This window comes from Loxodonta africana, chromosome 16 (genome assembly GCF_030014295.1).
Source record: "Loxodonta africana isolate mLoxAfr1 chromosome 16, mLoxAfr1.hap2, whole genome shotgun sequence".
NCBI lineage: Eukaryota > Metazoa > Chordata > Mammalia > Proboscidea > Elephantidae > Loxodonta > Loxodonta africana.
This window is the reverse complement of record NC_087357.1, coordinates 45,208,521-45,234,819: the sequence shown is the minus strand read 5'-3', so window position 1 is coordinate 45,234,819 and position 26,299 is coordinate 45,208,521. Positions and strand designations below refer to the sequence as shown.

Below are 26,299 nucleotides of genomic sequence, written 5' to 3'. Positions count from 1 at the left end.
ATACATACAATGCGATATTATTTAGCCATAAAAGAAAGAAGTTTTGATATATGCTATCACGAGGATGAACCTTGAAATCACGCTAAGTAAAGGAAGCCAATCACAAAAGATCACATATTGTATAACTCCATTTATATGAAATGTCCAGAACAGGCAAATCTATAGAGACAGAAAATGGCTGCCTAGGGCTGGTGGGTGTGCGAGGAAAAGGGCAGCGTCTACTAAAGCGGTTTTTTTGGGGGGGGGGAGGAATGATAGAAATGTTCTAAAATTGATTGTGGCGTTGCTTGCACACTTCCGTGAATACACCAAAAACTATTGAATTGTACACTTTAAATGGGTGAATTGTATAATATGTGAATTACATCTCCATAATGGTATTTTCAAAGCCCCTCATTTTATAGGTAACTCACACTTTAAAATACAAACGATAAAGTATAATACTTCATAAAGGAAATCTTGCTAAAAATGCATGACCCCCTTTTGCATATTCTTAAACAAAATAGACTAAAGAGAATTTTAGCTCTTTTCTGATGACTGAGGGTCATCATATGAGAATCAATTATTGTGCCCAGGAGCGCTCTCAGGAACTACCGAAGCCTCTGCCTCCCAGACTATGGTTTAAGTATCCTTTTGTCTTATTATAACTTTCTGTGTTTTGTGTTTTGGCTGATGCTGTCAGTGTTACTACAGTGTATCTACTCCGCCTGCTATGCATGAATGCAGAGAAACCAGAAGATCAAGTCTGTTAAAACTGTGGCTTTGGTGTAAAAAAAAAAAAAACCAAACCCAGCGCCGTCAAGTTGATTCCTACTCATAGAAACCCTATAGGGCACAGTAGAACTGCCCCATAGTTTCCAAAAAGCGCCTGACGGATTCGAACTACCGACCCTTTAGGTTAGCAGCCTTAACACTTAACCACTACACCACCAGAGAATTCTCTTAAGCGTAAGGCACAGGAGGGTCTTTACCTTCTTTCCAACGTGGATCTTGGTTGCTCGTTAGTGCTTGCTTATTTCCAGGCTCTCAGCTGCCTTCTAGGTTATCGATGGCTAGTTGCCAGAGACGTAATAGTCATTGTAATGAGTAGTGTTTTCTACTATAACAATTTTTAAGAAAGGCATACCTAGAAGTAATACATGATTGGGAAAAAAGATTAACACTCTTAAAGAGTAAATATGAGCAGTCAAAAATATTTTATTAGTAAAAAAATAATATTTTGGTCTGGGGCTACTGAGTTTTAGGGCACTGTGGAAACCCCGGTGGCATAGTGGTTAAGAGCTATGGCTGCTAACCAAAACGTCGGCAGTTTGAATCAACCAGGCGCTCCTTGGAAACTGTATGGGGCAGTTCTACCCTGTTCTACAGGGTCGCTATCAGTCTGAATCAGCTCAATTGCAATGGGTTTGTTTTTTCTATGTCCTTCTATACCATTAGGGATAGATTTTCAAACTTTCTAGCCTTGGACTCCTTTTTTTTTTAATCTTAATTCTGGGCCCAACATATGAAAGTGATAAAAAAATATATATATATATATCACACACTTAAAGTTAATGATGCTGTTTTGATGAACATAAAAGCTGGAAATGTCATTTATGGAGGATAGCTAGAGACTCTCAGGAGCTTCGGCATACAATTTGTTTCTCTAATTTTTCTAGATAAAGTTTTATTCAAGGAGAGCAGCTGCAAATCATAGCTCTTTTTATAAAAATATATGATTTCATCAATTCAACAGTTTCTACGTGTACCATTTAGTGACACTGATTTCATTCTCCAATTTGTATAACCATTCTCACCCTGCTTTTCTGAGTTGTTCCTCCTCCATTAATATAAATTCATTGCACCCTAAGGTTCCTATCTAATCTTTCGAGTTGCTGTTGTCAATTTGATCCCATCCAGATAGCTGCTAAAAGAACATAGTGCTCAAGGCAGACATTTTTTACTAAAAAAATAATATATTATTTTATGTTTTACTAGTTAAGCTAAACTATCCTTTGGTTTTAAAGAAGACTTCAGGGGATATTTTTGGTTTAAGGTTTAAAGATTATCTCAGGGCAATAGTTTCAGGATATGGAATGTATGGCTAATTGCCTCAATGAACAACTGCCTCCTGTGCCATGAAACCAGAAGAACTGGATGGTGCCCGGCTACCACTACTGAACATTTTGGTCAAAGAGTCCATAGAAGAATCCTGATCAAAAGGGGAATAATGCAGAACAGAATTTCAAAGTCTCGTGGACTCCAGGCTTCTTAGAGCCATGAAGATTGGATGAACCCCTGAAACTATTGCCCTGAGGTAATCATAACCCCCCCTTTTTTTTAACAGCTTTTCCTGCAGTCTCATCGATTTCTTAAATCAAAACTGATTCAGAAGCTTGAAAGATTCACTGAAAATGTTTCACAAGAAAAGCTGAATACGAAAAAAAAACTCATTTTTCTTACCGGAATCAACTCGATGACACTGGGTTTGGTTTTTGCTTTTTTCTTACAATAGATATAAGTCAAACAAAAAGCATCCAAACCTTATAATACATGCTAAAACTCTAAGACAGTATTAATCAGGACTTGACAGGTTACCAATTTACTCGTTGTTACATAACCTAGAGAAAGAGCACACGCCAAGCAGGTATGCAGAAACCTTGCCTAAGTTTTAACCAAATGTGGTACATGTGTGCTGTACTGGTGTCTTGCCTTGTATATATAGGTAGATAAAAGACATCAGAGCTACAAACCATTTCTTCATGGTCTGAGATGTGAAACCTTATTCTTGGAAAACAGTCCTGTGCAAAAAATGGTACTTTGGGATCACCCCCAAAATCACTGGACTAGAAGTGACTTGAAAAAAAAAAAACTTTTTTTTTTTTTTTTGACTAGTATCTCCTATATAGTTTTTGTCTTGTAACACAAATTAGGAGATTAGGAACAGCATTAAAAGGATTCCATGCTTCTTTTCTCTGAAGTCATTAAGGTGGGGCTGGTGGGGACAGGCAAGCCAGCACTCATCCTGAAGACACGTAAGGTATAGAGGGCTGAGCTCAGGCTTGGGAATCTGGAGGTGCTGGATTCAGGGCTGAACCTGGGGTTTGCAGGAGTGGTACCGCTGAAATTTGGGAAATCAGAGATTCTAGGCAATCTTTAGACCATAAGCCTATATTTCAAGTTAGCCACAAGGACAATGAACAGGATCCTGAACCTGATTAGTGTCACTGTTTATCAAACAGTCCTGGATCAAGCCAGTTACACCTAAGTGAATTCTTACCTGTGTAACTGCAAGAATTTATCTTACTTTTACCAGTTTTATGAATACTGCCCTGAAAATGCATTTCATATATTCCTGCCTTCCTTGCCAGCATACTGAGTACCGTTTAATATTTTCCCGATAATTTAGGGACATCGTTAATATCAGATTTTATACTGGGCTGTAATACAGGGAAGTCTTAGGTAATTTTTGCAAACTATCTGGGTTTGTTTTTTTTGTTTATTTATTCATCCATTCAGTGGATATTTGTTACGTAGCTGCTATATGCTGGGCATAACTTTCAGGGGGTCCAAGTGTTTCATTCCAAATTCTTCTTTAAAAATATTTCTGTCCATTTAAAAGCTGTAATTAAAAAGCATGTATGTGTTTTATACCATATTCCAGCATACTGGAGACTGCCTAACTAACATTTGGGCAAGTTCCTTAACCTCTCCAAGTCTCAGTTTCATCATCTGTAAAATGGGCATACTAACAGTGCCTACTTCAGTGTGTATGTAGAGATCTTATCACAGTGACTGGCATGTAATAAACCCTTAATGTTAGCTGGAACAATGCTGATGCTGAGGTAACTAACTTTTTTAAAGACCTTGGAATAAGCTTCTTCGGAATTCTTATAAATAGACCAGTAATTGGCAACTTTGTAACCCTGAAGTCTTTTAAAAAATTTATCTGCATATCTGTCCACATAAAATTAAATCATAAACAAAGAAATAACAGATAATGGCAAATAAATGTCCAGATACAACACAATATCAGATTTTCATCTATCTACCTACAAACAGGATGTAACAATTTTGACTGTGGTTAGATAACTGAAAGTATTGATCTAATATGATATCATAAAACACTATAATCTCTACTGGATATCTGATTACATCAACACAGTGGGTTTTTTTTTTTTCAGTGTAATAGAATTGTGTTTATGTTTTTTAAAGAGTTCTTATTTTTCAGAAAAACATGAAAACATTTTCAGTTGAAATGATATGTATCTGAGATTTGCTTCAATACAATCCATCTATTTTGGGGGGAGGCATATAATAAATAAAATAAGATTGGACATGGGTCGATAATTACAGAAGCTGAGTGATGAATACCAGTTACCTGGCAGGTCATTATACTACACTATCTAGTATAATGTTTGAAATTTTCCTAAATAAAAAGATTTTTTAAATCCTCATACTCTTCCAGTTCTCATTCAGGTCAGCTAGAAGATAAGGAGCCCTGGTGGTACAATGGTTAAGCACTCAGCTGCCAAGTGAAAGGCTGGTGGTTCCAACCCACTAGCGGCTCTGTGGGAAAAAGACCTGCTCCCCCGTAAACATTACAACCTAGAAAACCCTATGGGGCAGTTCCACTCTGTCACATGGGGTCGCTGTGAGTGACAATTGACTCCACGGCACACAACAAGAAGAGGATAAGTGGAAAACAGTGAGTTATCTCTGAATAATTCAAATCCGTAGGAACTGAGGAAGTCCCTGTTTTATCTCGCAGATCCTGCTTGGGGAGACAAACATACCAAGCTTCTGTCTCTCTTGCCTGTGACCAATTTCAACCTGCCCGTCCAAGCAGAAACATGAAATGAAGATTTTTTTGGCAAGTCCACCCTGCCATTCAAGCAGCGATAAATAAACTATAAATCACACTAAAAAGGTGTGAGACCCAAACCGGGGCCAGATTTACACCTATTAAAAAGGCTTTAAAGTACTGAAAAGATTACAGTGCTCTCCAGCACATAAGTAATGGGTAAATAATTTAAAATACTTCAAGTCATTCAAAATAAAAATACTAAATCAAGAAATAAATGTAAATGAATCCAGAGTTATGACTTTCCTGTGATTAATACTTTGGTGTGTGCAGGGGTATATATCCATACTGTATACATAAAGACATATACCCACTGCCGTCAAGTCTATTCCAACTCATAGTGACCCTATAGGACAGAGTAGAACTGCCCCACAGAGTTTCCAAGGAGCGCCTGGCGGATTTGAACTGCGGACCTTTTGGTTAGCAACCGTAGCACTTAACCACTAGGCCACCAGGGTTTCCTAAAGACATATACGTGTGTAATTTTCATCTTCTTTCCTGGGTCCCCTTGCTGCTTTGCTGGTATATCTGTTCGGTCTATCTATTAGGTAATCCAGCATGGGGCCCAATATATTAATGGCAGGAATCGAAGAAGGAGAAAGAGAGGCAGATAACAACATGATGCTAAGAAATTCTATCCTTGTACCAAAGTGGACCACTGATTAATATCTGTAGAATACTTTCTTTCCCAAGGATAAGGCTCCCTCATCTAACTTCTCATCTTCTGACATTGTTCTCCTTAGTGAAGGACTTGTCTTTTCTACCCATTACTTGTTGCCATCAAGCAATTCCAACTCATAGCGACTCTATAGGACAGAGTAGAACTGCCCCATTGGGTTTCCAAAGAGCACCGACCTTTTGGTTAGCAGCCATAGCTCTTAACTACTACGTCACTCGTTATATGCCTCAAATAATTCAATAATTCAATTGAGATTACTGATGTCTTCTGGGACTTTTAGCCTCTTCTGTGACCTGTATCCCTGTCAAATGCTCAACACTGGCTCTCTGAAAATAAAGCCCTGGATTTGCAATGTTTGCCAATTTCCGTAGTATAAACATACCCACCACGGCCAATTTCAAGCTACCAACACAAGGACAATGATTACAGAACTGGGAATGACATGTATAATTAGCTCCTAGAGCCTGTATGAGCTGCCTTCAGCACACCACTGGGACTCTGAGTTTGCCTAAAATAATCCGTTTATGCCTGTGGTCCTGGTATAATTTTTTTTTTTTTATAATAACTTTTATTAAGCTTCAAGTGAATGTTTACAAATCCAATCAGTCTGTCACATATAAGTTTACATACATCTCACTCCCTACTCCCACTTACTCTCTCCGTCTTGAGTCAGCCCTTTCAGTCTCTCCTTTCTTGACAATTTTGCCGGCTTCCCTCTCTCTCTATCCTCCCATCCCCCCTCCAGGCTAGAGTTGCCAACACAATCTCAAGTGTCCACCTGATATAATTAGCTCACTCTTCATCAGCATCTCTCTCCCACCCGCTGACCAGTCCCTTTCATTTCTGATGAGTTGTCTTCTGGGATGGTTCCTGTCCTGTGTCAACTGAAGGTCTGGGGAGCATGGCCGCCGGGATTCCTCCAGTCTCAGTCAGACCATTAAGTTTGGTCTTCTTATGAGAATTTGGGGTCTGCATCCCACTGATCTCCTGCTCCCTCAGGGGTCCTCTGCTGAGCTCCCTGTCAGGGCAGTCATCGATTGTGGCCGGGCACCAACTAGTTCTTCTGGTCTCAGGATGATGTAGGTCTCTGGTTCATGTGGCCCTTTCTGTCTCTTGGGCTCTTAGTTGTCATGTGGGCTTGGTGTTCTTCATTTTCCTTTGCTCCAGGTGGGTTGAGACCAATTGCTGCATCTTAGATGGCTGCTTGTTAGCATTTAAGACCCCAGACGCCACATTTCAAAGTGGGATGCAGAATGATTTCATAATAGAATTATTTTGCCAATTGACTTAGAAGTCCCCGCAAACCATGTTCCCCAGACCCCCGCGCTTGCTCCGCTGACCTTTGAAGCATTCATTTTATCCCGGAAACTTCTTTGCTTTTGGTCCAGTCCAATTGAGCTGACCTTCCATGTATTGAGTGTTGTCTTTCCCTTCACCTAAAGCAGTTCTTATCTACTGATTAATCAATAAAAAACCCTCTCCCATCCTCCCTCCCTCCCCCCCTCGTAACCACAAAAGTATGTGTTCTTCTCAGGTTTACTATTTCTCAAGATCTTATAATAGTGGTCTTATACAATATTTGTCCTTTTGCCTCTGACTCATTTCGCTCAGCATAATGCCTTCCAGGTTCCTCCATGTTATGAAATGTTTCAGAGATTCGTCACTGTTCTTTATCGATGCGTAGTATTCCATTGTGTGAATATACCACAATTTATTTACCCATTCATCCGTTGATGGACACCTTGGTTGCTTCCAACTTTTTGCTATTGTAAACAGAGCTGCAATAAACATGGGTGTGCATATATCTGTTTGTATGAAGGCTCGTGTATCTCTAGGGTATATTCCTAGGAGTGGGATTTCTGGGTTGTATGGTAGTTCTATTTCTAACTGTTTAAGATAACGCCAGATAGATTTCCAAAGTGGTTGTACCATTTTACATTCCCACCAGCAGTGTATGAGAGTTCCAATCTCTCCGCAGCCTCTCCAACATTTATTATTTTGTGTTTTTTGGATTAATGCCAGCCTTGCTGGTGTGAGATGGAATCTCATCGTAGTTTTAATTTGCATTTCTCTAATGGCTAATGATCGAGAGCATTTTCTCATGTATCTGTTGGCTGCCTGAATATCTTCTTTAGAGAAATGTGTGTTCATATCCTTTGCCCACTTCTTGATTGGGTTGTTTGTCTTTTTGTGGTTGAGTTTTGACAGAATCATGTAGATTTTCGAGATCAGGTGCTGGTCGGAGATGTCATAGCTGAAAATTCTTTCCCAATCTGTAGGTGGTCTTTTTACTCTTTTGGTGAAGTCTTTAGATGAGCATAGGTGTTTGATTTTTAGGAGCTCCCAGTTATCGGGTTTCTCTTCATCATTTTTGGTAATGTTTTGTATTCTGTTTATACCTTGTATTAGGGCTCCTAGGGTTGTCCCAATTTTTTCTTCCATGATCTTTATCGTTTTAGTCTTTATGTTTAGGTCTTTGATCCACTTGGAGTTAGTTTTTGTGCATGGTGTGAGGTATGGGTCCTGTTTCATTTTTTTGCAAATGGATATCCAGTTATGCCAGCACCATTTGTTAAAAAGGCTATCTTTTCCCCAGTTAATTGACACTGGTCCTTTGTCAAATATCAGCTGCTCATACGTGGATGGATCTATGTCTGGGTTCTCAATTCTGTTCCATTGGTCTATGTGTCTGTTGTTGTACCAATACCAGGTCCTGGTATAATTATTAACGGTACCCCCTACCACCTTTCAAACATGTTGAAATGTTATGTCATCACCCCAAAGAGTAATCATATCTGGGCCACTTTCTCACAGTAAGGACATTTAATCTTAGTCCTTCTATAAAAAGTAAGAAGATATGATATCCCCTTGTCCAAATTTATATTACCCCCACCCCAACATACAGACTATCCTTTGAATTTTTTTTCATCAAACATTGCTAGTTGGGGACATATGAATAATTAAGAGCCTCAACTAACGTTCAGAACTTCCTAACTCACACAAAGTTCAGTGACTTCTGAAACTGCCACAACATCCCTGGGTGGTGCAAATGGTTAACGTGCTTAGTTGCTAACTGAAAGACTGGGGTTCGAGTCCACCCAGAGATACTTTGGAAGAAAGTCCTGACCATCTACTTCCAAAAAATCAGCCACTGAAAACACTGTGGAGCACAATTCTACACTGAATACACATGGGGTTGCTGGGAGTCAGAACTGACTCAATGGTAACTGGACTGGTCTGGACCGGAACTACCACAGCAACTAGGTAAGATCAAGCCAAGTGACTGGCCTCAGGCTACACTCCAGCTTGGAGCCACACGAAATCAAATATCACCTCTAGAGTCTAGCACAATGCCTGGGCCAAAGGAATAAATACTGGTGGCATTCGAGACCACCTAGGTCAATAGTTACATGAACCCCTCTATGACAACCTCAAGAGGCCATCTTTCAGTCTAAGCTTTAATACTTTCCAGCCATTCCACATACTGGATCACATGGGTGATAGAGTCTGGCAGTCCAGAATGTGGGTCTTGGTTCTTCCGAGTCTACAACCAAAGGGATATTTGGGATACAATTAAAAAGAAAAGAAAACACTAAAACCCATTGCCAAGGACTTGATTCTGATTGCCCCATAGGGTTTCCATGGATGTAAATCTTTATGGAAGCAGACTGCCAAATCTTTCTCCCTAGGAGCAGCTGGTGGGTTCAAATGCAGACCTTCTGGTTAGCAGCCAAGTGCCTAACCAGTGCCACTGGGACTCCTTTGGGATACAATAGCTGTCTTTAAATATCTAATGAGCTGTCACACAGAAGCTGGATTAGACATGCTTTACTGGTAGAAGTTATTGAGAGGCAGATTTTGACTTAGGATAAAGAACATGTAACACCACCACCAATAATAATAGCTAACATTTACTGGGTACTTAAGTATAGGGTCACTATGAGTCGGAATTGACTCGACAGCACTGGGTTTGGTGGTTTTTTGAAGTTTTACTAGAAGCCTCACTACACTGCTGGCTCATATCAAGCTTACAGTCAACTAAGTCGACCCTTGCTTCTTTCACCCCAGGACCAACCACCTCAGGCTGCAAAGCAGTTGTTTGTCCAGAAGCCCCAGAAGGCTCCAAGTAACTGGCACTGCCCAGGCTGGCCAGAGTTCACAGAGGTTCATGCAGGTCCAGTCTGTCCCACGCCTCTATCTAAAATCCTTGTGATCTCACTCTCAGTGTAGGGTCAAGGCCAGGCACACCAGAAAGGCCACGTGCTGGTCCTGAAAGCACCAAGCACCCAGAAATATCCATCTCATCATCTGCCAGAATAAAGTTTGTTAGGCTGTTTGCGAGAGAATGGATTGAAAAATGAACCACGGCACGGGGAGGGGGAATGAACCATGGACTGAATACAGCTGTTTTAAATTCTGAAGGCTTGTTCAGTTCATGTGGCTTTTATAAAGGAAAAGTGCTCACTTTTGATCCTTCTCATCTCTTTTGGGCATATCTGCTTCACTCAAGGGCTGAGATATCAAACACTAAAGATCAAAGGAGGAGACTTCCTTTTTAAAAAAATAACTTTGTCCTGACACTATATTAGCAGTATAATAAATTACTGTCTTCTTACCAAGTTACCAACATTACTTTCAGGCAGGTCACACTATACTTGGTCTCAGGAGTTCCAGTGGGGCAATCTATGAAAGTGACAAAGAGGTCAAGACTTGTGACGCAGGCCCTGCTTCTAGAAATGTCAGAGGGAATTAGGGAGGTTTCCAGATGATGATGTCAGATCAGACTGGAGGATACTCTGACACTCAGTCCCCAAAACAGCAAGATGAGCTCAAGGAAATCCTGAGACTTCGGAAAGTTTTAAAGCCTCTGTGACTAAATAATAGCAATAATATTAATATTAAACTAGCTTGAACTATGCACCTACCAGGCTCCAGGCATTCTAGTATAAACTTTACATATACTTTTCACATTTGGTCCTCCCCAAAATGGGTAAGATGGGCATCATTATCTCCATGAGACAAAGTGAGCCTCAAAGAGTTAAGAATCTGACCTAATGCTACACTGCTAATAAGTAGCAGAATGAGCATCTACCTAAATGGAGGTCTGGGAGTTGCAAAGCTCTTTCCAAAACAGAACCCTGCTCTGCAAGGTAGCAGTACCCACATTTCCTTGGGGAACCCCTAGCGTCCTGCGTCTGGTACCCTGGCCCAGTAGATTCAAAATCTGAACTCAGATAATTTTATTCTCTGAGTCATGAAACTTCCGTTGCTTCATCTATAGAAGGAGGATAGCAATAGCACCAGTCTCAGGGGGTGGGGGAAGTGTTTGATGATATAAGCCACGTAAAGTGTTTAGCTTAGTGCCTGGCACATAGTAAGCACTCATTAAAATTTGGTTACCGCTACTTACACACACACAAACATTTGCACAGATGAACTTTTTGCCAAAGGTACAGACTACACACATCCATCTTTTCTGGAAGTTTTATAGAACACACTTCCTTTTCTCAATTTAAGTAATAAGTATATGTGGTAGATAAGAAAGCCTGCTGGTAACGGAGTTAGGCTTGGGCTTGAATATTGGTCCTGCCATTCACTGACTATAGGTCTTTAGGTAGGTTGCTTGACTTCTCTGAGCCTCTTTCTCCTTGTCTGTAAAACAGAGAGTGGGAGCATAATCATACGATTTTGAAAAGACCAGTAAAAACACATACAGCACAACAGGTGTATAGCTGATGCTCAATAATGTTGTTGTTGTTAGTTGCAGTTAAGTCAATTCCGACTCTAGGTGGTCCCATGTGTGCAGAGTAGAACTGCTCCCTAGGGTTTTCAAGGCTGTGACCTTTCAGAAGCAGATTGCCAGGCCTGTCTTCCGAGATGCCTCTGAATGGATATGAACTGCCAACCTTCTGGCTAGTAATCAAGTAATTAACTGCACCACCCAGGGACTCCTTGTTCAATAACAGCTACTCTAATTACTCAGTATATCAAAGTAATTACTGTAGGTACCAACTACCATCGTGAGTTTTTCCACCCTCTCTCTAAACTACAGAGAAATCTGTTAGAGGCCCAGAACATTATTTTGATGTAACTGCCTCTAAAAATAGCATTCCCTAGTCCCTTCAAATCATCTGCTGCTTTCAAATACATTCCCACGGAGAAAACACACACGCACATACACAAGCACGATTTAGCCAACTCTAAGCATCTAAGAGATGTCTTAAATTAAGTAATGAGATACCAAGCTTGACAGCTGCACTATCTAGAGGAAAGGTCTACTTAGAAATTCTGTTCACTGTGCTGGGTACGCACTGAATACTTTCCATATCTGATTCTAAATATTGTCATCCCAAGGTGAATACGAGCTGACAGCTAAGGCTTTAATACGGCTTATATTTAAAAAATTAATAACAACGCACAAAAGCCAAAAAAAAAAAAAAGAAAAAGAAAGGCTATCTTAAAACAAACAAGCCTGCCATTTAAAACCAGCACTCCTTGAGCTTCTTGGATCAGGTGGACACTTGAGACTATGTTGGCATCTCCTCCCTGGAGGGGAGATCAGAGGGTAGAGGGGGTTAGAAGCTGACGAAATGGACCTGAAAAGAAAGAGTGGAGGGAGGGAGCGGGCTGTCTCATTAGGGGGAGAGTAATTGGGAGTATGTAGCAAGGTGTATGTAAGTTTTTGTGTGAGAGACTGACTTGATTTGTAAAATTTCACTTAAAGCACAATAAAAATTAAAAAAAAAAAAAACAGCACTCCTTTGTTTCCCTACTAATTCTTTCTCTAAAACCAAGTTGAGTTTTCTTTTATTCACTTGTTAAATATCCCACGTTAAGAATTAATAGCACTGTTTCCATCTTTGGTTACTAGGCCAAAAAAAGAATATATATATATATATATATATATATATATATATATATACGTGCTTCAGACTAACATTGAAAAGGGGGAAAAGCGGCGTTCATATGTCTAACAGAATCCTGATACCTGATTTAACCACTTAGATGCTGAACACTTGGGCTATAAATTCTTAATCCTCAGCTTCAATGTGTATGGTACAAGTCTTAACAGACAACACAGAGACTGGGTCATTCAAATCTATCAAAGACAAAGTATCATTACATCTGGTATCTTAGTAAAATAAGTAGTGGATGACAATTTATGGCTTTTTAGATTAGAAATAAAAAATAAAGGCTTGAAAACTTGAGAATTTGACCATGTCCCAGGAAGTAGCCATACTAGAATATGCCCCTGCTTTCCACTTTAGTCTTCTGTTCTCAAATTTGAAGTGCTTCCCCTCTAACAGTATTAATTACACCAAAAAAAAAAAAAAGAAAGCATATATATCCACTCTCTATGTTTTTATGCAGATACAACCAGAAAATTCCAACTATCTTAAAATATCTATTTATCCTGGTTTTTCTAATTAGCCTGATTCAGGGGTAATGGAAAGTCCAAGTGTCAAACCTAAATATTCTACTATTTAGAAAACCGGAGCCTCGTACTTTCATAATGGTGGTAAAAGATTTGGGATTCTTCAGTTTCTACCAAGAGTATGTCATGGACACAATGAACTCTCACCATTTTCTGCTAGTGTTCTATCAAGATAATCTGAGAAGTCAGAACTTTGCCCCTAGAAGGCTGCCAGTACCATCCAGCCATTATTCCCGAATGTGGCCACACACCTGTAAGAAGAGGGTAGCAGACCGCCGTGAGCCTTTCAGATGATGCTCAAATGTTTGCCTTTCTGCAGTGTAATGATTTGTGAGTCGATGATTTTTTCATTTTTCTCCTGTCTCTGCTAATGTTGTGGCTCATCTAAACCAGCGTTCTTGATGTCTAAAATGTACAGAATCTCAAGGCAACACCCACACGCTATGTCGTGTCATTTCTGTTCCTTCCCCTAAAAGTGTACATTCACCAATTTCATCGAGAATAACTAATTGGGTAGAAAAAGTTATGCGCAAAGTTGCTGCAACACTGTTTATGGTATAGAAAGTCTGACCATAGCCTAAACCTCTGAGAGAGTGGTTAAATTATAGTATATCCCTATAATGGAATATTGGGAATATTATACAACCATTAAAAATGATGTTTGTTTTAATACCATAAAAAATACTTATACTAAAATTTTTCAATAAAAAAGTTATCAAAACCTTATCTTAGTATGATCCAAAATTAACTTTAAAATATGGCACGAGGGTTGTCTCGGAGTGATATACCATAAGCCTTTTTTTCTACATTTTTGTACCATCAAATATTTTTACCAATACCCAGGAGGAAAAGGAAAAAAAAAAAAAAGTAAATGTAGGGCTAGGAGTATTTAGCTAATCAAATAAAACCTTTTTAAAAACCAGTTTTTCTTATTCTAGGCGTGAATATTTTTTTAAATTATGAAAATCAGTCTAAGGTTGATTCTGCCAGCTAACCTGTTTTGTCCTGTGGATTAAGGGCATTCCACACAGTGGTGACGATGACAGCTGGCATTTACTGAATAACTGCTATATATCCAAGAGGAATTCAAGTGCTCTAAATATGCTATCTCATTTAATCTTCACATCAGCCTGATAAGTTAGTATAAACCAAACCCACTGCCGTTGAGTCAATTTTGACACAGTGACCTTTTAGGGCAGAGAAGAACTGCCTCATAGGGTTTCCAAGGATGTAAATCTTTTATGGAAGCAAACTGCCACATCTTTCTCCTGCAGAGAGGCTGGTGGGTTTGAACTGCCGACCTTTCTGTTAGCAGCCAAGCATTTTAGGTGCTGTGTCACAAGGGCCCCTTGATGTGTTAGTATGATTGTATCTATTTGACTTCCACTGAAACTGAACCATACAGAGTAAGTAACTGGCCCCAGTTCACCCAGTTAAGGTTCAAACCCAAGCTCTAAGGTTTGAATGACTGACTAAACCACTTACAACACGTTACGCATTCACAGAATCTAAGTCAGGATTATCATTCGTTTCAAAATATTTGGGAACTGAGCTGACCCCATGAGGTGCTGCTATTTGTATATCCTTCAAAGAATGCAGAGCACCAAGGAGCAGACTACACGAATCTCCCTACTGATACCTTATGGAATCCACAAATACCTTTGAAGAACTTTTGCCAAAGTCCCTTGTAGGGGTGGAAATGTCTACCTCAAACAACGAAACGGTGATGACATCAGCTTTATTCTGTGACATCAATCACACATCCATGAACCCAACCAAGGTGCAAGGCATACAGGAAAAATTTTGTCTCATCAAAGATTTTCAATTTACTGAGGAGATGACACACATAAAAGAATCAGCACAAGAAAAAAAAAAAAAAACTGCACATCATTAGATGCTAAGTTACGTGACAAAGTGGATAACCAGCATAGAAGTCACGTAGGAACAGTATCTGTGAGCTCTCAAACATAGAATTTCAAAGGTACGAGAAACAGCGCGTAGAAATCACCTAGTCCAACTCCATCCTGTCAAGGAGAGTAACTTGGTTGAGGTCACACAGCTGTTAAGTAGCAGAGGCATGTGAAGTAAGCAAGGAAGCTTGGTGAAGCAGTCAGACTTGGAAAAGCCCTCCAAGGATGAACAGAGTGAGGTGATGGCACGTTGAATAAAAACAGTGGGCAATTTTCCCTTCTCCTGCTTAGGGAAATCAACCTGCCACTGATCTGATTTATAGATAAAATCGTGAATGGTCCCCACACTGAGGGGTCAGATTTACAATTTTCAAATAGTCTAAAAATGGAATGAACTTTCTTTCATTCCGTTCATCATTTTCATACATAAAGTATTTTAGTATGTATTGCACTCTTTCCAAAATATCACCAAATAGCAAACACGCCTGCCTACATATGCGTTCCAGGTGCTTATCTGATGGAAGTGATACACTGCCTGTCCTAACCCGCCTCTGGTTTAGTCAGAGGCAGGAGCCTGACGCTGTAAGCTGGTAAGCAGGAATTACTTGTCTCCACCACCAACATACTCTTAAATTTCACATTTTAAACACCCCAATATTCACTGTAATAACTGCTCATGTCACATCTATCAGTCATCAGAAAATAGGGAGATGTTTAACTGTGAGTAGATTTCTCTTACAGAAACTAAATATCAAATGATTGAACAATATTTCTTTTTCTTAAAAAATCATGAATGTTAATAGGCAAGGCATAAAGATATTAAATTCTAACTAAGAAATTTTGATGGCGAACACAACAGATGTGACTGGGAACATGTAAAATTTATTTTAGAAACGTTCAAATCTGAGAAAACACAGCAGGATAAGGAAACGCCAATTTTGATTAATTTTTTTTTTAATTTACAAAGCACTTAAGATATTAACTTTTGAAAGAAATACCACTTTAATTTCTAACACGCAGCAGACAGACAGAAGGTGATATTTTCTTGTACTTTAAAACAGTAATTCCTATGAATTTGTAAGCACACGTTAAGGCTCCAAGTTAGTTTTTCTCTGCCTGGAAGACACTGTTAGTGTATTTTCAATTCCTCGAAAATTATTTTGAGAGGTCTTATGCCCTGAATTGAGCATAGACTATTCAAAGTGGCAATTCTAAACAAAAAATTCATACAATTTTCTTTCATTGTATTTCAGCACAGGCTATTTACACTGCAAACTCTCGTGCTACCTGTTACTGCAGAGCAGAGAAGTACCTAAAAGGTGGTTTCAAAAGAAGCAAAACGGATTGGTATATTTTAAATAACCAATATCGCGTTCATAAAGAAAGTCATTCTCTGACATGTATGGAAAATAAAAGTAAAATAAAAATTCGGGCGCTAGATGCCTTATTTAGAGCCATAGCCAAAACTGTAGTGTGGCTTCAAAGGGCCACACAAAACCTTTCCTTTCAAACTTAACATTTTAAACCTACAAAACACAAGTTCAGAGCCACCATGAACCTACTGTCAAGTTAAAGTGCTTTCCAAAGTCTTTAAAACGTTTGATTCCGTGCAGAAAAACTAAAAGTCAAAACAGAAACAAGATGAAGCTTTTACAAATCAAAACTCTACCTAGCAATTTTCCTATCAGAATCATCTATATACAAAAGGTGCATGTTTGAACGCAATCGCTTATAACATGCATTCTACTTACTTTGCTTTTTTCCATTTATGAGCTTCATTAAAGAAACCCAGAAAGAGGTAACCAGTTGAATGAGGTTCGGCTCAGATAAAACAAAACAACTGTTTGAAACACGATCTACAAATTTACATTCCAGAACGTTCTGCCGGGAAGGTACTCTTTATAAACTAACATTATATATACGCGCTTTAGATTGTGAAATAACTCATTTCAGTTTTCTGCGCTGAACATTACAATTACAAACCTACAACTTTACATCCCCCTCCTCCAAAGATACACCTCCAATCCTCATTGGTCCACACAGTTCCAGCCCACATGGTATCAGTGGGTGTGTCCCGCCCAACAAGCCCTCTCATTGGCTGCTAAGAAACAGCTTTTAATAGGCTGTGATTTGGGGGGTTGTCAAACTCCACGCCTCCGGACTTTGCGCTCGCCAATAGACCCGAGGTGCTGACCGCTACTCTGCGATTCAACGGACAAGCTAGTCGCCTGAGCGCCAACCCTAGAAAGGCGAGCTCTGAGACGGGAGAAGGGCGAGGAGAATGCAGAGAGCAGCTCCGACTGTGCGCACCCGCTTTACCCCCACTCCCGGACCCCATCATATGTTCACACACTCGCATTTATTTTCCCAGCTACAAATAAGGGCCGGCAGTGCGTTCTCCTTTTATAGAGCCGTGACCCAGAACCAGCTGCGGCTGCATCTCCAATCGGTCTATTCTACGGATGGAAGCGAGCATGGTCGGGGTCAGGCTGCGATCCTGTTTGGCGCCCCGGAGAAAGACTCGGTCCCAGGCACCCCCTCCATGCAGCCCCAGACGGCGGCCGCTAAGGCGCACGGGGCGCGCTGCGAACCCCGCCCCCGCGGCTCCCCGGACCCAGCGCGCGGAGCCCGCCTCGCGCCCGCGCTCCCCTCTCGGCCGGACTTACGCGGCCTGTTCTTCCTCCCCGAGTCCATCCTCCTCCGCAGCCGGCATTTCTTGGCCGGGGAGTCGTGCTGAGGGGGCGGTGGCTGCGGCTGGAGCTCGGGCAGAAGCGGGAGGCGCGGGGGCGCCGCGTCGCCGCCGCCGGCGGGGCCCCGGCTGCAGAGGCGCGGCGGCTGGACTGGCGGCGGGTGGAAGCCGTTGTGCAGCAGCCCGTTCACGGCAGCGGTGCCGGCGGGGGCCCCGGGGGCGTGCGGGGCCGAGCGCTCCGGCTGCCCGCCGCCGTCGTCCATGCTGGGGGCTGGCGGGGCAGCGCGCGGGCACCGGCTCAGGCAGCCTCGCTGGAGGTCATTCTCGGGCGTCCTTATTTCCCCGGATCCTCCCTGCGGCTTCCGATTCAGCAGCCGCAGAGCCGACGCCGGGGATGGCGAGCCGGGCGCTCCTCCCCTTCTCCCACCGGCTCCCTCCCCTCCTTCACGCCCTGCCCCCCACCCGTCGGCCCCGCGGCTCCCGCCTTCAGCCTGCCCACCCCTGGCGTGGAACCCGGTCCCCGCGCACCCCCGGCCGGGGTCCCCACGGCCTGTGTCCCCCCGATTCACGGCCGCGCGACTTCAAACGCGGCTTCCTCGCCTTCCAGACCTGTCCCTGCTACTGAGCATGCCCAGTCCTGCCCGCCACCTCCACCGACGAGTTTCAACATGGGGACTGAAGTTCTCTAGGTTTGCAAAGAGGAGATGGACGGGTTGGACTTTGTGTGGCGGAGAAAGCCGAGAGGGGACTGGGCAAGGCAGGCGCGAGGAGCGTGCAGCTTCGGTAGAAATGCGGGAGGAAAACCGAATAAATATTTACAGAAGTTTCAGGTTTGCTAATCCTGTCCTCTGTGGCTAGATACCTTTGCAAGGTCACTCTCCTTGCTTCTTCTCCCCCCGCCCCCGCTGCGTGTGTGTGTGCGTGAGGTGACCAAGGTCACTCACGTTGCTCCCTCTCCCCCCGTGTGTGTCTGTGTGTGTCTGTGTTAGGTGACCAAATCGCTCAGAGGCCTAGGAAGTGGAGTGAAATTTGCTGGCACACACACACCATGTGGTCTGGTGGAGTTGTCTTGCAGGGAGGAAACCTAGGAGTACAGTGTAAGGACAGTGAAGGACACAGCTGTAGGCAGGATTAAGCAGTGCTGGAAGAGACCAAGTAAACAGAAAGCAACCCCTAGCTATAAAAAGCACTTTCCTCACCCAGAAAGGACTTCAAGAGACAATGTCACGTTATTTATAAAGAGTTGCCTATGTTTTATAAGGGAAGGCGGCATGGCCTGGTCAAGAGGATGAGCTTTGAAGTCAGAGCTAGGTTCAAAGTTCAACTCAGCCAGTGAGCAAAACAAGAGAATGCCCTTGCTCAAGTTAACACACCTGGCCCTACGAAACAGGACTGGGCATGCTCAGTCGCAGGGTAAATTTGGGTGGTGAAGACCTTCCCGAAGTTGTGTAATCCTTGAGGCTTCAGCTTTCTTACCTGTTAACAGGGGTGTTGTGAGGAAATTTATCTAAAAGTACCCAGCATAATCCTGGCACACAGTACATGCTCAAAAGAGATCGCTACTCTTACAACACTATTAGCGGTTCAGACTTCAAGAAAAGGGAATAAACCATGCTCAGAGCCATATTTTTTTTTTTTAGAGCCATATTTATTGTTTTCTGTAATTTGTATTTACTGCATCTTCAAAGGAGTTGGGCCTTGATGCATCTGGCAGCATCCAGGATTTGATTGCTTGTCAATTCCTTACAACAGAGCTTAGAGCTTTAGAATGACAGGAGCCGCTTATTTTTCAGATGAGGAAAATGAGACATGGAGAGGTGGTTGGGGTTGTTTGGAGGAAAGCTAGAACTAAATCCTGAATCTCCTAACTTCCTCTCTGCCTCTTTGACCTTATCATGCTATTTGAAGACGTAGAGGAAAAAACCCTGAGTGATCTGGACCGTGCCCACCTCTTCTGCCCCATCTCAGGCTCCCTGTGCTGCCACTACACTGGCTGCCGCCTTCCAGTTCCTGAGACAAATGATTAGCCTTTTCTATCAGCTGTTTCTGTTGCCTGAAATCCTTCACCCAGGACTCTTTGCCTACTAGATTCCACCTTACCCTTCAGATCTTCTCTTCAGCCTCACATATCTAAGGAACTTCCCTGATCCTTAGGACTAGATTAGGTCTTCCTGGTAAACCCTATTCCACCTCCCTATGCTTTACCTTCATGACTCTTATCATGATGTAACTATACAACGCATCAGTCCTCTCATTTGTAAAATGGGAATAATAATAATAGGACATGACTGAGTTGTTACAATGATGTAATGGATTAATGGATGTAAAGAATAAATGAATGAATAAATGTAAAAAACCAGTGCCCAGCATATCCTAAGTACTATTTAAAAAAAAAAAAAAAAAAGATTAGATGTTATTTGATTGGCTGTCTCCCCCGCTAGACTGCCAGCTCCACTAAGGCAGGGTATGTCTGTCTTTGGTTCATCACTGTGAGCCTAGGAAGTTCTTGGTACTTATGACTAAATGAACAATTTAGGTGATATTTCACCAGAACTCACAAAATTTGCTAAAAATCACACTAGAGATGCAAATAGAAGCTTGGCATTGCAGTATCTCCAGGGACATATTCTGTCCAGCTTGATTCCCACGTGTGGTGAGGAGTCCTGAGCCAGGTGGCTCAGACCCAGGCAGGGCAGAAGTAGCTGGTTCTGGGGACAGAACGTCCTCCACCTGCTGCCTTTTTCCCCTCTTGTCAGACTGGCACGCTGGATCAGTTACGCCCTGGGCATGGTGGGGAAGAAGCCAGGTGCCATTGCGCAGGTTTATTCAGGGGGAGTGTTGGGGGTATAACTTTGAAGCATGAGATATCATGTGCTCCAGTGGGAACGTGAAACAAATGTTTGGAAGGGAGTGAGGGCGAAAGGTATCCACAAGGCACTCCTCTCCCTCCTTCCGTTCATTCACTTATTTAACAATTCCTTATTAAGTATGTGCTATGTTGTAGATGGCTTAACTGCCTCCAAGTGGTTTACAAGCCAGTAGAGAGATAAGTCAGTGGTTCTCAGGTACCATTCTCAGGTTAAGAATAACCTAGGGAGTCTTTACATCTTAACTTTTTACCGAAAAATAACATACATGAAGGAAAGCACACATATCCTAAAGGCACATTTCAGTGCATTTTGTGCAAATGAACAACTCATGTAACCAGCACCTGGTCAGGAAACAGAGCATTATCAGTAACCTAGGAAATTTTTTAAAGGCAGATTCCAGGCCTCGGTCCAGCGATTGATTCAGTAGATTTGGAGCACAGGAATCTGCATAGTGATAATAAGTATATAAATAAATTCAAAAACAAAATGAGTTTTTTTAAAAAGGTTGTGATGCATATGTTCTTTGCTTGGAGAAGCAAATGTGCGAAGTATATCACCTGTGTGGTGGGAAGTAACCCCAATAGACTCCAGAATGAGCGATGATGGAGTAAGGGAGGGGAGACCAGAGGAGACTGTGTGGAGCTGGTTGTTGAGAAGAGTTTCAGTAAGGAAGTGACCCTTAAACTGATCTTTGAATAAAAATGGGTTTTCTCCAGGTGAATAGTGAGGGAAAGCTGGAGGGAATTCAAACGGCCTGGCATGTTTGAGAAATTGCCAGTTCATCAAGGCTGATCGACTACCTAGGAAGGGAGGAGATAAAGCTGAAAAGGTTATGTGGGGCCCGAATCCCCAGATAACTTTCTATGCCACGGGAGAGAGTTTGGACTTTATACTGAGAGCCAAGGGAAACCTTAGAAGAGCTTTGTTGTTGTTGTTAGTTGCTGTGAGTTGCTCCTGACTCGTGGCAACCCCACGCACAACGTCATGTGGTCCATGGGGTTTTCATTGGCTGATTTTCAGAAGTAGATTAGAGGCCTTTCTCCTTAGTCTGGAAGCTCTGCTGAAAGCTGTTCAGCATCATAGCAACACACAGTCCCCCACTGCCAGACGGGGGGTGGCTGTGCTTAAGGTATATTGGCTGGGAATCAAACCCAGGTCTCCATTAGAAGCAAGAATTCTACCACTGAACCAACACTGCCCCCAGAAGAGAAGAGGTTTAAGCAGTGAAAAAAGGACTGGATTTGCATTCTGAGAGGATTCCCAGGAGCGGTGTGGAGAATAGATTGGAGGAGGAAGCCCAGAGTCGAAGACCAGATAGTAGAGTATTGGATGAAACCAGATAAAAGGTAATAACAGATTGAGTAAAGGACATAACAGTCAGAATAAGAACTTTGGGTAGATTCAAGAGTTATTTAAAGGTAGAATCTATATGACTTGGTGGCCAACTGGAGGGTGAGAAAAAGCTAAGACTAGAATGATTTGTTTCCAATTTGGGCAACTGGGGATGCAGTGGTATCCATATGCAACACAAAGAATACAGAAAAAGTCAAACCTTCTAACTATATTCTCCCTGCGACTCACATTTTAAAAAGAATAATCCATTAAAAATGCAGATCTTATCATGACATTCTGTACCTAAATTCCTTTATTGATGTTCCACCAGAACCAAAAACCCATTGCTATTGAGTCGTGGAGACTATGTATTACAAAGTAGAACTGCTCCCTAGAGTTTTCTTAGCTGTAATCTTTAGGAAAGCGGTTTGTCAGGCCTTTCTTCTGCAGAGCCACTGGGTGGGTTCAAACTGCCAACCTTTTTCAGGTTAGTAACTGATCGCAAACTGCTTGTGCCATAATTCACAGCAAATCTAAACCCTTTAGCAGGTCCTTCATGTCCTTGGCCTTATCTGCCTCAGCCTTTATGTCCTACCTCTCCCAATTCATACCCGATGCTCCCGTGAAGCTATACTCTATGCAGTTCCTCAAACGTACTGTGCTATTTTGCTTCTAGGAACTTCCATGTCCCCAGCCTGATTATCACCTGCTTATTGTTCAAGGCTCAACTTAAGTACTCGGTGCAAAACCTCTGAGCAGATCGCCACTCTTCGCTGGTGTATGCCATATCACTCTATGTCTATCTTGGTTTAATTAAACATTTATCACATTTTATTGTAATTTTTTTTTTTTTGTCTCTTCAAAGACCATCAAACAGGATACCAAATCTCCCCTCCCTGTCAAGATGTGTTCTTTTTGGCCACCTGCATCTGAATGCATCTCAGTGGCGAGAAACTAGCTGTTTTCTAAGATCAGGAATAAGATAAGGATGTCCCCTCTCACCACTCCTCCTGGAAGTTCTAGCTAATGCAATTAGACAAGTAAAAGAAATAGAGGGTATATAGGTTGAGAAGGAAGGAGTAAAACTGTCTTTGTTCACAGATGATATGATTGTCTATGCAGAAAATCCCAGAGAATAAAAAGTTTAAAAAATTCTTGGAACTAATAAGCAGTTATAGCAAGGTAGCAGGATGCAAGGATAATATACAAAAGTCAACTGCTTTCCTGTATAGAAGCAATGAACAACTGGAATTTGAAATAAAAAAAAAAAAACACACAATTATATTAGTACAAAAAAATAAAATACTTAGGTATAAATCTAAAAAAATACGTACACTATCTATATGATGAAAACAATAAAGCCCATGAATAAATCAGGGAAGATTTAAATAAATGGAGAGACATTCCATATTCACAGATAAACCAAATCAAACCTGTTGTCGTCGATTCGACTGATAGCAACCTTGTAGGACAGAGTAGAACTGCCCCATAGGGTTTCCAAGGAGCAGCTGATGGATTCAAACTGCTAAACTTTTGGTTAGCAACGAAGCTCTTAACCACTGTGCTACCAGGGCTCCGTATCCATAGATAGGAGTGCTTAATATTATTATGATGTCAGTTCTTCAACTTAATCTATAGATTCAACACAATCCAAATAAAAATTCCAGCAGGTTATTTTGTGGATATCAGCAAACTAATTCTGAAGATTATATGAAAAAGCAAAAGACCCAGAATACCCAACCCAGTACTAAAGGAGAACAGAGTTAGAGGATCACACTACTATCCTTTGACAAAGGAGCAAAGGCAATTCAATGGAAAAAGTGTAGTCTTTCTACTGGAACAACTGGACACCCATGTGCAAAAATAATGAGAAGAATCTACATACAGACTTTACACCTTTTAAAAAATCAACTCAAAATGGATCACAGACCTAAACATAAGACACAGAACTATAGAACTTCCAGAATATAAAATAGGGGGAATCTAAGTGACCTTGGGTTTGGTGACTTTTTAATTATAGCACCAAAAGCATGATCCATAAAAGAAGAAATTGACGAGTTGGATTTCATTAAAATTAAAAACTTCTGCTTTGCAAAAGACACTGTGAAGAGAATGAAAAGACAAGCCATGGACTGTGAGAAAATACATGCAAAACACATATCTGATAAAAGACTTGAATGCATGTGTAATGGTAAAGGTTGTGTGTCAACTTGGGTAGGCCATGATTCTCAGTGGTTTGGCAGTCATATGATGCTGTGATCATTTCCATGATGAGATTTGATATAATGTGATCAAGTTCATGATGGGATCTGCTGTGAGTAGCCAATGAGTTGAAAGGGAATTTCCTTAGGTGTGTGGCCTGCATCAAATGTAAGTGGACATTCTGGCAAGGCTCATGGGTTTTTGTTCACTCTGGATCCTCCGGCTAGCTCCTACTCATCTGACCTCCAGTTTCCAGGACTCGAGCTAGTAGCTTACCTTCACTCTTGCCTGCCAATCTTGGGATTTGTCAATTTTTGTAGCCAGTGAGCAAGAGCGCTTCTCTCTGACCTGCCAATCTTGGATTCTCCAGTCCTTGGCTACATGAATCAGGAGATCCCTACGTCCCGACCCACGGACCTGGGACATTCCAGCCTCTACAACTGCATGAGCCATTTCCTTGATATAAATCTCAATGTATACATATTTATACCCTTTTCTGGTTTTGCTTCTCTAGAGAACCCAGCCTAAGACACCATGATATACAAAGAACTCTTAGAACTCAACAATTACAACTATAGCAACTACACCCCAATTTCAAAATGGGCAAAAGATCTAAACAGAAACCTCACAAAAGAAGGTATATGCATTGCAAATAAGCATATGAAAAAATGCTTGCATATTAAAAAAAAATGCCTTTAGGGAATTGCAAATCAAAACAATGATAACATAACACTACATACCTATTAAAAAAAAAAATTAGAATGGCTCAAATCCAAAATACTAACACTACTGAACCCTGGCAAGGATACAGAGCAACAGGAACTCTCATTCATTGCTGGTGGGAATACAAAATGGTACAGTCGCTTTGGAAGACAGTCTCTTACAAAGCTAAACATAGACTGACCGTTCGATCCAGAAGGCATGCTCCTAGATACTTACCCAAGTGAGATGAAAATGTATGTCCACATAAAAATCTGCACAGAAATGCTTATAGCAGCTTTATTCATAATTGCCAAAAATTGGAAACAACCAAGATGTCCTTCAGTAGATGAATAGATAAACAAACTGTGGTACATCTATACAATGGAGTATTCTTCAGTAATAAAAACAAATTATTCAGTGATAAACAAATGAGCTATCAAGCTACACAAAGACATGGAGGAACCTCATAGGCATACTGCTAAGTGGAAGAAGCCAGTCTGACAAAGCTACATACTCTATGATTCAAACTATAGGACATTGAGGAAAAGGCAAAACCATGTTGTTGGATGCAATTGAGTCGATTTTCAACTGATAGTGACTACATGTGACAGAGAAGAACTTCCCCATAGGATTTTCTAGGCTGTGTTTTTTTTTTTTTAATCTTACCGGGGAGCCCTGGTGGCATAGTGGTTAAGAGTTCGGCTGCTGACCTAAAGGTTGGCAGTTCAAATCCACTAGCTGCCCCTTGGAAATCCTATGGAACAGTTCCACCCTGTCTTATAGGGTTGCTATGAGTCAGAATTGACTTGGCGGCAACGAGTTTGATTTGTTTTCTTTTAATCTTATGGGAGCAGATCTCCAGGTCTTTCTCCCTTGGAGCAGCTGTGTGGATTCAATCTGCCAACATTTCCGTTAGCAGCTGAAGGCTTAACCATTGTGCCATGACGGCTCCTAGGCAAAACCATACAAATAGTGAAAAGATCATCGGTAGCCAGGAGCCAGGGGGAAGAGGGAGGGATGAATAGGTAGAGCACAGGGCATTTTTAGGGCAGTGAAATTATTCTGTGTGATACTGTAATGGTGGTGGACACATAACGTTTGTGAAAATGCGTAGGACTGTTCAACACAAAGAGCGAACCCTAATATTAACAGTTTTTGTTTTTTTTACTTTAGTTAACAATAATGTGTCAACATTGGTTCATCAGTTGTAATAAATGTACCACACAAACACACGATTTTAATAATACGAGCAACTGTGGGTAGGAGGGGGTATATAAGAACTCTGTACTTTCTGCACAACTTTTCTGTAAACCTAAAACTACTCTAAAAAAAAAAAAGGCAAGACTCTAAGGGCTGTAGGGGGTCCATACCAAGGTGGCCAGGCCTAGTCTTAGACTTGAGTAGAGAAGTGATTATTTCAACTGAATTCTGAAAATTGAATGGAAGTCAACTACTGTTGGCGTGAATGTGGAGGGAGTATCCTTTGGCTACCCCATTTCATAAATATGGTAGACTCTCAATAAATACTTGCTAAATTAAGTGTTGAATGAGTTGAAACTGTCCCTCTTCATAGCGCAAATCAAATGAGAGAAAAATTGTTCACTGGAACGAACTGCGAAAACAAAATCCATTCCCCA

At 41.4% G+C, this 26,299-nt stretch overlaps 1 protein-coding gene across 1 annotated transcript in view; it reads right to left on the bottom strand.

Moving 5' to 3' along the window:
* The window catches only part of PANK1 (pantothenate kinase 1), a 76,632-nt gene extending 58,074 nt beyond the window's left edge, over positions 1-18,558 (bottom strand). Inside the window, 2 exon segments of the mRNA XM_003409243.4 lie at positions 17,534-17,947; positions 17,950-18,558. Coding sequence (XP_003409291.2) covers positions 17,534-17,947; positions 17,950-18,226 — 691 coding nt within the window. The 5' untranslated portion in view covers positions 18,227-18,558.
* Positions 18,559-26,299: the final 7,741 nt, after the last annotated feature.